We start from the raw sequence: 14,242 nt of genomic DNA, 5'->3' as shown, positions 1-14,242 counted from the left end.
TGGCTAAGGACAGGAATGGGAACAAGGACACAGGTGTAAGGCTCTGTGGTGTCAGAGCTGGGAAGGGGGACACTAAGGAAGGAAACTGGAATCATTCTTGCTGGAAGTTCACCCCAATAAACATTGAATTGTTTGCACCTTTGGACTTCGGGTATTGTTGCTCTCTGTTCATGCGAGAAAGACCAGGGAAGTAAGTGGGTGAAGGAATAAGCCCCCTAACACCACCTGGCTGTTACAGTCACACTCCCCAGCCTGGAGGAGCGGTAATGTTTAGTTAGTGCCCAGTATGGACAGACACAGCCCATGTGGAAAATAAAGTGTCCCTCTCTCAATTGTCCTCCTTTCCAGACATTTTATTGACAATTCACATTTTTAACATTCACGCTTTTTGGAAGGCAAATATCTGAGCGCCAGGAGACCCCAGCCATGCCAGTGGATGATATTTCACAGTAGCAACGGGCTGACCACTCATTTATTTATTTGGATCATCCAATCAAACATTTCCTGTAGCCCTTCAGGAAGAAGGCATCAGTATAAGGCACCATAAGACAGGTCACTAGTGTGAAAGGGCTAGAAACAGGAGGCTAAGGTGACAGCCAGGATAAATCGGATCGATTACACAGAAAAATATTTCATTTTAAAAATCTAAGGCTATTTCAGGGTGTTCACAGGTTGGCATATGGCTCTTCAGTCTTCCAGGCCAGCGACCCCATGTCAGGACAGGACGCTTCCTCAGCCTCTCCTCTGCTTTAGCATCTCCATGTACATCTGGAGAGACTTTTGAATGGAGTCTTTCGTGATGAAGCTGACAAAGTTCTGAATGTCAGATTCGCGGTGGGCGAGCAGACGGTCCACAGTTGGCTTCCTCATCATGGATTTGGTGATCTGACGGGCATGGTCTGTGGAGTAGAGAGAGAGAGCATGTTGGCCAAGCAGGGTCAGTGTACATTACAGCCAGAGGTCCACCTGTCAGTAGTAGGACCACGGGGTGTAATTACCTTCCTGAGGAAAAGAATACTGGGTCCTAACACACTCTTGATTCTAACAGGGAATGACAGAGCAAGAACCAAGAGCTGGAAGCTGAAGCCAGACAAAGGCAAATTGGAAACAAGGCACAAATTTTTTAACAATGAGGGTGATTAACCACCACAGCAACCTCCCAAGGAAAGTGGTGGATTCTCCATCTCTTGGTGTCCCTGAAGCCAGACTGGACTCCTTTCTGGAAGATGCTTCTGTCAAACACCTGTGATCGACTCAGTGCAGGGATAACCAGGTGAACTTCTCTGGCCCGTGCTGTACAGGAGATCAGACTAGAAGATTACAGTGGTCCCTTCTGGCCTTAAAAATCAATACCCTTTATCAACACTGTTTGACACAAGTGATACCACCATGAACAAACGTTAATTGCCCCATCCCCTGGGGCATGTCCTCTGAATCAGCTCCCAGAACAGCACAATAAAGCCAGTTTCCCAGCTGGTGTCACTCAGCATTGCTCCATGGACTTCAAGGAATCTGCACCAGTTTACATCAGCTGTGTGAGGACACGGCTCTGAGTTCCAAACACAGAGAATGTAATTATGTATTAAGGAAGTCCATCCCCACCACACTATGGACACTCTCCATACACCTCACTTCCAGGACAGCCTTGGTCTTGCATTAGCCACTGCTGCACTCACTGTGAGAGCCTTGGCTGGCAGGTGCTATTATGAACATAAGTCGTTTCAGTCACAGAAACTCTCCCGAAGCCTATCCCAGAGCACAGACGTTCTCCACGACACGACCAGCCACATCCCCATCAGGAGAGATCCTCAGGAGCACGGCCAAGGAGCCCTCCAGTGGGGAATCTCTGGCTCAGGCACACGGCAAAGGGAAGAGTAAGCTCTCAAGTGGGGAAGAGATCAACCAAAGATAGAGAGCACACAATGCTTGTCTGCCACCAGTTGCATAAACCAAACCCTGCAGCAGGATCCGGATGGCAGCCCACCACCTCTGTTTCCAAAGCTGTCCAGCCCTCGCCTGCTCTGCTTCATACCTTCCCTCTAAGACCCCACATGCTTTTAAAGCTTTCCTCAGAGCGATTATTCTTCCAGCCTTTCCTCTCCACTGAACCCACTCCTATTTGTATGGAGCTCTTGTAAAAAGCGATGTGCAGAAGTGAACCTGGCTCTGAAAAGCAGAGCAGTCACCAGAGCAGAATTTACTTGCTTGTGCTGTGTTGGATATTCCTAACCAAACATTTGCCTTTCCCACACCAGTGTCCAATTGCTATAATGCACATTGATTAAGAGACTGTAATGAAATAAGTGTTCTCATGAGCGTCTGATTGCTCAGTTAAAGTCAGTAAATGCAAGTTAGCTCTGCCAGCAGCATTATACAGAGCAAGCACTGTCATTCTAGCATGGTCTGCCTTTTGTTTTACTTGTGCAACACAAGAGAGTGCATTAGTGCAACACGCATTTCATTTTCCAGGTATTTGTGCAAGAACAAATCAGGGAAAGAAACAGATCAGCTGCCCACACATATACTGGAGGCTCCTCTGGGTGATAACCCACCATGGCCCCTGTGTAGCACATACTCTAGTACACATTAATTTCAAGGACCAGTACTGGGTCAGGGCCCTAGTGTGGGGATTGTGAGATCTGCACTGGAGTCTCCAGGAAGCCAGACAAGAAGGGACTGGTGACTTGCTCCCCTCTGGAATAAGGGGCCAGGGACTGATGGGCATCCCGACATCCTCCCATCATGAGAGTGCAGGGCCCAAGAGATGCTTGGGGACCTGCTCCCAAGCCAAGGATGTGTGGGAGCATCCTGGACACCTGCCTGTCAGTCCCAGATTACAAAGGTTCTAGAAGGCAAAGGAATTGAGAATGGAATGTGAGATCCAACGATACATAAGAGCTGGGTGTAATGTGTCGGGGGGGAGGAGCTGGGAAGGCCCAGACTTGGTTTTTGTCTCTCAGTCCATTCCCCGAGTAGCACGCACATGCAGAGCGCATCTCCCGTCGGCTGGGCACCTTCTGTTTCAAATGCTCAGATCTGTGTTAAATCCCACCCAACGGCTTTCAGGGATAGGACAGCACTTGCCCCTCACACGGGCTCGTTGCATGCTGAGCTGAAAATTGCCACCATTCATACACGAGCCAAGTCATACAGCGAGCTTCGAATTTCTTCCCCCTCCATGCTGGCCTTACAGCAGCATTAGCTGTGTGAAACTGCGTGTCTGAACCCCATGCTAGCCAGGTGGAACTGGCTGGCCTGCCATCCATGGCATCTCAACCCGAATATGCTCATTGCACTGCCTTTATTCCTGATCTCTTGGGAGCCAATAGCAGCTTTACAACTCATTTCAGTGGGAGCTGTCTCTGGTCATGAACTTGGTAACTTCTCCAAAGATAGCCAAGGGGCCCCTTGAGCTCACTAGAAACAAACCATGCCAGGCTGTTTGGCACTGAATTCTCCCATAGATGCTTACAAGCTGGCCTGTTCTAGTTGGTTCCAGAGGCTTCACTGAACTGTTATGGTCCAATTGCCTGGGTCTCTCTGCAGTTCACCTTCCCTCTGGGACCTTGCCAGCCCAGGGTTTCTCAGAGGTTTGCTAGAGCACCTGGTCCAATACTATTCTGCCTCCTTTTTAATCAATCTAGGATAAATATTGCTGACATTACCACATGCAGATGAACTAGGGACTGTTAAGCCTCGCTCTCCGATTGCGTCTCATTCCCCTCCATCGCTCTCACTGTGCTACACTAGGTGACCAGCACACTCTGGCCACGAGCTCACTGCTCTTTGACAGGAGCATCCCGCAGCCGCAAGTCTCTTACCTGGAATAGCTAACCACTGTGACATCACAGCAGCAGCTGTGCTCTGTATCTTCTCCTCTGGTACTAACTGATCTACAAGGCCTATTTTATGGGCCTCAGGCGGGGAGTACAGGAGCCCCAGCTCGAGGGAACGCTCTGTAGCTCGGTTTCCAATAGTGTTCACCAATGTATCCTTAAACCTAGGAGAGAGGAGAGGAAACACTCAGGCGGGGGAAGCACAGAACAACCAGCAAGTGTAAAGAGAAGCAGTGAGACAGCAAAACAAAGAGCTGATGTTAAGTAACCACCCTGTCCTCCTTCCAATCCCTCTTTAGAACTCACCTCTGCTGGGACACCTTCAAACCACTCAGCAATGGTCAGGCAAGCATGCTGGCTGCTTTGCAGACTGACTGGTATCATCTGTGTTGCCTTGCGGTCCCCCTGCCTGCAGCCACCCATTCTCTCGTCTTATACTTTCATTGTAAGCTCTAAAGGGCAGGGACTGTCTCTCTGTTACATATATGTACAGCACCCAGCACAATGGGGCTGGAACTGTATGCGGTACCCCCATACAAATAAACTTTGTTCTGTCAGAGACTCTGGTGTCTCTGAATACACATTTCATAGCAGCACTGCTCCCGTCCCCCCACATAAATACACTTGTCTGATTACAGTGTAACCTTACCAGAAAGGTGCAACAATACCCAGCTGCGTTTCGTTCAGTCCAATGCTGTACTTTGGGTTCTCTGCCATGATTCTGTAGTCACAACTCATGGCCATCAGACAGCCCCCTGCCGGGCTGGACCCCTGGCACAGAAAGGAAGAGACTGGATCTAACTAAATCTCCACAACATGCTTCTAGTTCTAAAATACTCCATCTCCTCTCACCATAACAGCATCATCTATCGCATGCAGGACACGCTCAGAACAGCACTGGGGATAAAGCTTTAAAGTCATGTCCCTATAAATCTTCGAAGGGACATGGTCAGAGTAAAAAAAGACATTAAAACAATTCCTGCCCTACATTATTAATTGTTTTACATTTTAAAATTCTATTTTAATCCCCCCCAGCTATTTATGCTGTTAACTGTTTGAACTTTCCCAGCCTGGGAAATGAACTAGTCAATTTCACCTCTATTCCTCATCAGTGTCATTGCCAGGTTCTCCAGCTCTAGCAGGAGGCTGCCTTGTTTGGGTTGCAAACTCGGCAGTGGAGTAGGGTTTTGCTGAGGTTTTTTTTTTTTTTTTTAAACCAAAAATATTTTTCCTAGGGGAATTTATATTTAAAAACTCCAAGGAAACATTGCCATCGGCCTTGCGCTTTGGGAAACCTACACTTGAGACCGTACGTGACCCGATGGTGTCCCTTTTAAGAAGTCCTAGCTGCCTCTTTTCCTCATACGTTCAGCCTCAGAGAGAAATTCAAGAGCACTTGCTAGTCACAGAGATATGGCCAATGCCAGCAGTTATTTTGTGGAAAAATAAAAGCGAGTGACCAATCAATACACAGAAATCACCAGATGGGCCAGTGTAACCCAAGAAACAATAACCAATTACTGCATATTAACTTATGCCAGAAGACATCTGAACTGCCCTTGCTGTGGATCTAACAGCAGAGTGCAATGACCTCTTCCTTCCACAACGCCTGCCCTTGGATTTCATTCCCTCAAACTCTCAAGGTAACACATTAACTAATAAAGCACAAATGTTAGCTAGAATCATTTACTAAATTCATCAAGTAGGAACTAGGAAGTTGTGCATGTGACACAAGCACATTTCAAGAAGGTAACCTACTAGACAAGCCATTTACAATGCACACTTTGCTTCTCTACAAAAGAAAAAGGACGCTAAACTTTCTAAACTACTACATGCCACAAGGGGCCACAGCAATGGTTCCCTCAACCCACCCAGCAATATTGTTAACCTATCCAACTATACTCTCAGTCCAGCAGAAGCAGCTGTCCTATCTCGGGGCCTCTCCTTCTGCCCCTCCACCCCCACGAACATGATACAGTTCTGTGGTGACCTAGAATCCTATTTTCGACATCTCTGATGCAAGGAATATTTCCAACACACCTCTGAACAACATACTAATCCACAGAGACCTCCCTACCAACACTACAAAAAGAAGGATTCTAGGTGGACTCCTCCTGAAGGTCGAAACAACAGACTGGACTTTTACATAGAGTTCTTCCGCCGACGTGCACGGGCTGAAATTGTGGAAAAGCAGCATCACTTGCCCCATAACCTCAGCCGTGCGGAACACAATGCCATCCACAGCCTCAGAAACAACTCTGACATCATAAACAAAAAGGCTGACAAAGGAGGTGCTGTTGTCATCATGAATAGGTCGGAATATGAACAAGAGGCTGCTCGGCAGCTCTCCAACACCACTTTCTACAAACCATTACCCTCTGATCCCACTGAGAGTTACCAAACGAAACTACAGCATTTGCTCAAGAAACTCCCTGAAAAAGCACAAGATCAAATCCGCACAGACACACCCCTGGAATCCCGACCTGGGATATTCTATCTACTACCCAAGATCCATAAACCTGGAAATCCTGGGCGCCCCATCATCTCAGGCATTGGCACCCTGACAGCAGGATTGTCTGGCTATGTAGACTCCCTCCTCAGGCCCTATGCTACCAGCACTCCCAGCTATCTTCGAGACACCACTGACTTCCTGAGGAAACTACAATCCATCAGTGATCTTCCTGATAACACCATCCTGGCCACTATGGATGTAGAAGCCCTCTACACCAACATTCCACACAAAGATGGACTACAAGCCGTCAAGATAATCCCCGATAATGTCACGGCTAACCTGGTGGCTGAACTTTGTGACTTTGTCCTTACCCATAACTATTTTACATTTGGGGACAATGTATACCTTCAGATCAGCAGCACGGCTATGGGTACCCGCATGGCTCCACAGTATGCCAACATTTTTATGGCTGACTTAGGGGACGAGAGCTGAGGAAGCGTTGTTCTAACACCCCTATTCTACTTGCGCTATATTGATGACATCTTCATCATCTGGACCCATGGAAAAGAAGCCCTTGAGGAATTCCACCATGATTTCAACAATTTCCATCCCACCATCAACCTCAGCCTGGTCCAGTCCACACAAGAGATCCACTTCCTGGACACTACAGTGCTAATAAACGATGGTCACATAAACACCACCCTATACCGGAAACCTACTGACCACTACTCCTACCTACATGCCTCCAGCTTTCACCCTGACCACACCACACGATCCATCGTCTACAGCCAAGCTCTGCGATACAACCGCATTTGCTCCAACCCCTCAGACAGAGACAAACACCTTCAAGATCTCTGTCAAGCATTCTTACAACTACAATACCCACCTGCGGAAGTGAAGAAACAGATTGATAGAGCCAGAAAAGTTCCCAGAAGTCACCTATTACAGGACAGGCCTAACAAAGAAAATAACAGAACGGCACTAGCCGTCACCTTCAGCCCCCAACTAAAACCCCTCCAACGCATTATTAAGGATCTACAACCTATCCTGAAGGATGACCCAACACTCTCACAAATCTTGGGAGACAGTCCAGTCCTTGCCTACAGACAGCCCCCCAACCTGAAGCAAATACTCACCAGCAACCACATACCACACAACAGAACCACTAACCCAGGAACCTATCCTTGCAACAAAACCCGTTGCCAACTGTGCCCACGTATCTATTCAGGGGACACCATCCCAGGGCCTAATAACATCAGCCACACTATCAGAGGCTCGTTCACCTGCACATCCACCAATGTGATATATGCCATCATGTGCCAGCAATGCCCCTCTGCCATGTACATTGGTCAAACTGGACAGTCTCTACGTAAAAGAACAAATGGACACAAATCAGATGTCAAGAATTATAACATTCATAAACCAGTCGGAGAACACTTCAATCTCTCTGGTCACGTGATTACAGACATGAAAGTTGCTATATTACAACAAAAAAACTTCAAATCCAGACTCCAGCGAGAAACTGTTGAATTGGAATTCATTTGCAAATTGGATAAAATTAACTTAGGCTTGAATAGAGACTGGGAGTGGCTAAGTCATTATGCAAGGTAACCTATTTCCCCTTGTTTTTTCCTAACACCCCCCCTACCCCCCCCCCCCCCCCCGACGTTCTTGTTAAACCCTGGATTTGTGCTGGAAATGGCCCACCTTGATTATCATACACATTGTAAGGAGAGTGGTCACTTTAGATAAGCTATTACCAGCAGGAGAGTGGGTTTGTGTGTGTGTGTGGGGGGGGGGGGGTGAGAAAACCTGGATTTGTGCTGGAAATGGCCCAACTCGATTATCATACACATTGTAAGGAGAGTGATCACTTTAGATAAGCTATTACCAGCAGGAGAGTGGGGTGGGAGGAGGTATTTTTTCATGCTTTGTGTGTCTATAAAAAGATCTTCTACACTTTCCACAGTATGCATCCGATGAAGTGAGCTGTAGCTCACGAAAGCTTATGCTCAAATAAATTGGTTAGTCTCTAAGGTGCCACAAGCACTCCTTTACTCTGAAACCTACATCCCTTTGTAACATAGGAATAGCTTCTCCCCTCCTGCAGAGAAACCCTAGCAAGGAGCCAGAGGGGCCAGGAAACAAATCTGAGCTCATCTGGTGGAGTTTCTGAGCAACCGTTTCCTCCAGTGGGAGGGCTTTGGGGGAGCTGAGGGGGATGGAGGGAATCTGGAAAGGAGGGAGAACCCAGGATCTAAGGAGCTGTCATCTTGTCGGGCTTGCCCCTCAGCACTGCTCTGCTAGCTTCTCCCTCGCCTGGCAACATGGCTTCTTCGGGTGTGACACCACCTCTGACCATGTCCCCCAGTGACTGGGCAGCAGTAGCCACAGAGAGGCTCCCCCTAATGCTAGTCCAAGCAGCATGAATTCCAAACCAGATTGCCACTTGCATGTGTGGGCTGCATCGGGGACAATAAAGCAAAAAGTAGCAAGAATGGTGCTCCAGCCTTTCCCATCCCTACAGTCCTTGGACTCATGGACTCCAAGAAAGGAGGGTCTCAGGATGGGGGAGAAAATCATGACAACACCACGAGTAGCCACCTTTCCCACCGTGCCCTCCCCAGCTAGCCATCAAGCCCTCCCGCACACACAGCATCTGGAATAAAGCCGCTCTGAGACACGGCTTCTTGGGGCTGGGCGCACTCTTTGCTATGTCTGTGCAGCAGAAACAAAGAATTCGATCAGAGCCAGCACCCTGCAGGAGATTCTGTTGTGACCTGTCACTTTAAGAGGCTGCTAAGGCGGCTAGCAAGCTGAAATCATGCGAGGCACTGTGGAGCTCGGGCTTCCTGTGTCGTGCTGAGCAAGTCCCACTTCAACCAGAGGGAGCGGGAGGTGCTCAGCACCTCCCAGGTGCAACGTATGGCTGGCAGTGCATTATGGAAGCTGTCCACCCACTGCAATACACAAAACCATCTTGGAGCAACTGACAGTGTAAATCTCTCTCATTCATGCCTATATCTGAGAATCAGGAACAGAACCAACCTCCAACAGTAGGGATCCTGCATACTTCTGTGTGGAGGTGCATGTGAAACATACACATGTATATTTTGCACACACAGTCCCTGTATACATTCTAGTGTTCGTACATAAAGCCTTCTTCCTTTCCTGTCCCTGCCCCCACAGTACCAATATAGCAAGGCAAGTGACTGACAATTGAGAGCCTCCTATGAAGTCAGGTATAAAGTTGACTTGCATTGATAGCGGCTATTGTCACCATGTTGGATTGGTACAGCCTGAGCCACATCTCCTGAACGGCTTTCCAGAACTCTGCATAGTGCTCTGCGCTCTTCCCATACATCTCCATAATATCCAGGCCAGCTGAGAAGATTTTGGGGGCACCCTAAAATAATGTAAGAAAAACATCAAATGGATAATATATAGTGACTGACCTTTCAACTTGTTAGCAACATGGTCTGGTAGAACCTGACCTGATCACGTGTGTACAAAACTGTGCAAACAAATATCTTTAATATTTTGCAAATTTCCTTAGAGTTATATTAACAGATAACTCAAGGGATCTTACCAGCAAGAAAAATAACAACGATATATACAAATAAAGGGGAAATTCATTTCTTTGCAATTATTATTTTTACTTAGCAAAGCTTGTGGTTAATTTCAAATTTGATGCCAGAAAATGCCAGGTGAATTTAAAAAAGAGGACAGAGTACTTCCCTCCCAAATCAGCCTATTTTGTAGCCCACTTTATTTTCTTCCATCCTTGAAGGCCCCTGTAGCAATGACCTCCCTCAGGCAGAGGTGGCTCAATGCGACAGCCTTCAGAGCCTACCAATGCCATGCTTTGATATCGCCTGAACTGGTTGCTAGAGAGCAATATGGCTACGCATGAAGCAAAGGAACAAACCAGGGTCTGGCACTCACACCCTGCACGTAACAACACCTGGCACTACTGGCCAGCTGAAACCGGCCCTGTAAAGAGAATCTTCATTTCACTGTAAACATACTGACGTCAGGATGACCCCTCTGCAGCCTCGGTCATTCTCCAGTTTCTCCAGGCTTATTAGAAACTCTGTTAGAAAGTCCAAGCTCAGGCTGTTCACAGGAAGGTTCTCCATCTTCATCACAGCTACCCCTGCACCACAGAAAATAAGAGGAATTAGAACCCACTGGAGATGACCATAGCAATGTCTGCCAGGCCACTAATTACCACACTCCAGATCTCTGAACGTTCCCAAGACCAGACTAGATCAGGCCTGGATGCTAGCGTAGGAATTTTCCTCCAGGTCAGATTGGCAGAGACCCTGGAGTTTTTTTGCCTTCCTCTGCACAACGGGGGACAGGTCACTTACAGGTTTAAACTAGTGGTGAATTCCCTGTAACTTAAAGTCTTTAAATGATGATTTAAGGACTGCAGTAACTTAGCCGGAAGTTAGGGGTATATTCAGGAGAGGCTGGGTGAGGTTCTGTGACCTGCAATGTGCTGTGTATTGGGAGGTCAGACTAGATGATCACAATGATCCCTTCTGACCTTAAAGTCTACGGGTAACTGGCCATGCCACTTTACATAACTAAATTGCTGGATTTTCTCCACCCGCATCATGCCTGTTAGGGTATCTGGCATCTCTCTAGCTCCCCCCATGCAAAGATCCGTGCACTCCACTAATATCATTTTAGCTTCCCAACACCCTGTGAAACATTGTTTCCTGCCTGCAGATGGGAAGCGGAGGCACAGAAAGATATAAAGCCACAATCACAGTGTGGCAGAACCCAGTTCTCCTGACTGCCCATCTTGTGGAAGAACCCCTTGAAATGCAGCTCTACATGAATTACACTAACGAGAAATAGGGTGTTCCAAGCTCTAGCAGCTACCATCAAAAGGAGCAAGCAGTGTGTCCCATTGTATTCAAGAGGGCTAACACAGACTGGACAGGAGCTGCAGTGGAGAGGCTACATTTTTCTTGTAAATATTGTTCCCTTGGTCGTGGTCGTGTTCCACTGACAGGCATCCAAATGCGACTGGCAGTGCTCTCACATAGGGAACTGACAGGCAATATGTACTTTAGATATAGATTATTTGAGGTGTGCTTGTGAAGATCAGCATGGCAAACTGCTGTAGGGCTGAAGGCCTATTCCTTCATCCAAATGCGTGTACGTGCAGAAGCTCATAGGCCTAAGTCACTGCAAGAGACAAGTCACATGCATGTTAAAACAATCACAGCAGCTTTCCGGATCCATTACCAAGTGTCAGCACTTTGTACCGCAGGCATCATGCACAGCACTGTTCGAGAGAGCCTAGTGCACTGTACACACACACAGACAGAGCCTAGAGCACCGTACCTGTAAAAGAACCCACCCCAGCCTGCCGTACACATACACACACGCCCCCCCTGGCTTGCCATACACCCCCCCCAGTGCACTGTACACACACCCCGACAGGCTGTACACATACATACACGTACAGCACACTATACATGTATGTACACGCACACAACCTAGTGCACTGTACACGCACCGGCAGGCTGTACATGTACATACGCAAAGCATGCTGTACATGTACACACACCCAGCACGCTGTACACACACACACCGGCAGGCTGTACATGTACATACGCAAAGCATGCTGTACATGTACACACACCCAGCACGCTGTACACACACACACCGGCAGGCTGTACATGTACATACGCAAAGCATGCTGTACATGTACACACACCCAGCACGCTGTACACACACACACCGGCAGGCTGTACATGTACACCCCCACCAGCGCACTGTACACACACCCACACACAGAGGCCGCCCCTCACCGGCGCTGCTGTCCAGCTCCACCGCCACCCGGCCGTGGCCGATCGCTCTGCGCGGGGCGGCCCCCGGCTCCCGGCCTCCGGCTCCGCACAGCCCCGGACGCGGCCCTGCAAGACACGCACGAGTCAGCGGCGGGGCCCGGCCGGGCGCGGAGGGCCGGAACCGGGACCAGCGCACGCCGGGAACGGCCCCAGTTGGCTCCCCACGCGCGGGACCGGGGCCGGGCCGCACCTGAGCGAAGCAGCCGCCAGACAAAGGTCAACCCCACCGCCGCCATCTTCCGCCTGCCGGCCCGCTACACCGCCGCCTAGCGCCTAGCGAACTGACGCGCCCAGAGACGCTGACTGACCCCCAGATGCTGACATACACCCAGACGCTGACTGACACCCAGACGCTGATACACACCCAGACACTCAAACACACCTAGACGCTGACTGACACCCAGACGCTGATACACACCCAGACGCTCAAACACACCTAGACGCTGACTGACACCCAGAGACACTGGCACAAACCCAGACACTCACAGACACTCAAACACCCCCAGACAGTGACTGACACCCAGAGACACTGACACACCCAGATACTGACTGACACCCAGAGACAGTAACACACCCAGACACTGACTGACACCCAGAGACGCACCCAGACACTGATACCCAGAGACAGTGACACACCCAGAAACATTGACACCCAGAGACAGTGACTGACACCTAGACACTGACACCTACAGATACTGGCACCTAGAGATACACAGAGACACTGACACACACAGAGAAGTATTAGCACACATATACTAACATACTGACATACAGACACTGACACACACATAGAGACACACATTCACATGTGCACAGACACACACACCCTGTTGACACACACACATGCACTGACTCATATACACACCATCTCTCTCACACACACACACACACTCACTCTATTGACACACAAGTGCACAGTCACATACAGACACTCCATTGACACACACACACACCTGCACGGACACAATCACATGTGCTCAGACTCTCTCATGCAAACACTGACACACACACTCACTGATGCACAGGCACACTTACACATATTTACACTCACATGTGTACAGACACACATACACTCTTCATAGGCACACACACATGCACAGGTTCACACACACATCCACAGACACCCACACTGACACACAGTCCATTGACACACACACAGAGCCATGTGGAGCAGGGCCTCTCCAGCCCGGGGTGGGTAGCTGGGGCTGGCTGCGGGACACAGCGTGTCCGCAGCCCCACATGCTCCATCCTCTACCAGCTGGCAACAGCTCAGGGATAGGGTGAGTGGCCATGTAGGCGAAAGAGCAGGCGCTGGTGTCCAGGCTCAGTGAGTGGGGCTGCAGGAGCCTCTCTGGGTGGGGTGGGCAGGCGATGGGGGAGGAGGGGAGTTGGGGGGAGCTGGGACCACCAAGTAAGCGGAGCTGCCAAGTACCTCTTGGCTGGGCCACCTGACCTCAGAGCCTGGCTAGGAGAGGTGACAGGGCCAGGCCCCGGCTCCCTGCCCTGGGGTGGGGGAGAGGCCCACAGGGAGTCATTGACTGACAGGCTGGCGGCATCCCAGGCCTGTACCACCCACCTTGTCACCATGACAGGGAGAGACACTGCCCCCCACCTCGAGTGTGAGGCTGCAGTTACCCCCTCAGCACCACGCAAATACACCTGCCGGCACCCCCAAATACTCCCTCCCAGTACACACACACACCCCAATTCTCCCTCCCAGTGCATCCTCCCGCACGCACCCCCCAAATACCCCTCCCAGTACACACACACCCCCAAATACCCCTCCCAGTACACACTCACCCCCAAATACTCCCTCCCAATACACACACAGCCCTCATGCACCCCGAAATACTCCTTCCAGTACACACACACCCCTCCAGCACTCCCCAAATACTCCCACTCAATACATACACACCCCTCACACACTCCCAAATACCCTCCCAGTACACAGCCCCCCATGAACCCCAAATACCCTTCCCAGTACACACGCACCCCTCACATTCCCCCCAAATATGCCTCCCAGTACACACACACCCCTCCAGCACCCCCAAATAGCCACTCCAGCACCCCCAAATATGGCCTCC

General features: G+C 49.6%; 1 protein-coding gene across 1 annotated transcript; it reads right to left on the bottom strand.

Annotated features, from left to right (window-relative positions):
• Positions 1 to 338: 338 nt before the first annotated feature.
• ECI1 (enoyl-CoA delta isomerase 1) lies at positions 339 to 12,506 on the bottom strand. The gene is made up of 7 exons (XM_048867731.2): positions 12,349 to 12,506; positions 12,120 to 12,224; positions 10,317 to 10,444; positions 9,548 to 9,694; positions 4,486 to 4,607; positions 3,822 to 4,000; positions 339 to 899 (listed from the first exon to the last, which is right to left on the bottom strand). The coding sequence occupies exons 1-7, from the start codon at positions 12,392 to 12,394 to the stop codon at positions 733 to 735; spliced, it is 894 nt and encodes a 297-aa protein (XP_048723688.1). The 5' UTR covers positions 12,395 to 12,506; the 3' UTR covers positions 339 to 732.
• Positions 12,507 to 14,242: the final 1,736 nt, after the last annotated feature.

The sequence above is a fragment of the Caretta caretta genome, chromosome 10, assembly GCF_965140235.1.
Source record: "Caretta caretta isolate rCarCar2 chromosome 10, rCarCar1.hap1, whole genome shotgun sequence".
NCBI lineage: Eukaryota > Metazoa > Chordata > Testudines > Cheloniidae > Caretta > Caretta caretta.
This window is presented reverse-complemented; position numbering and strand designations above follow the sequence as displayed.

Bases quoted from the DNA above. Each gene is read 5' to 3' on its own strand.
- ECI1 (XM_048867731.2), bottom strand. From the start codon at position 12,394: ATGGCGGCGGTGGGGTTGACCTTTGTCTGGCGGCTGCTTCGCTCAG. The intron at 10,445-12,119 runs GTGAGGGGCGGC...TCTGTGGTGCAG, and splicing joins GGAGCTGGACAGCAGCGCCG to GGGTAGCTGTGATGAAGATG. The intron at 900-3,821 runs GTAAGAGACTTG...TCTACTCCACAG, and splicing joins ACAGTGGTTAGCTATTCCAG to ACCATGCCCGTCAGATCACC.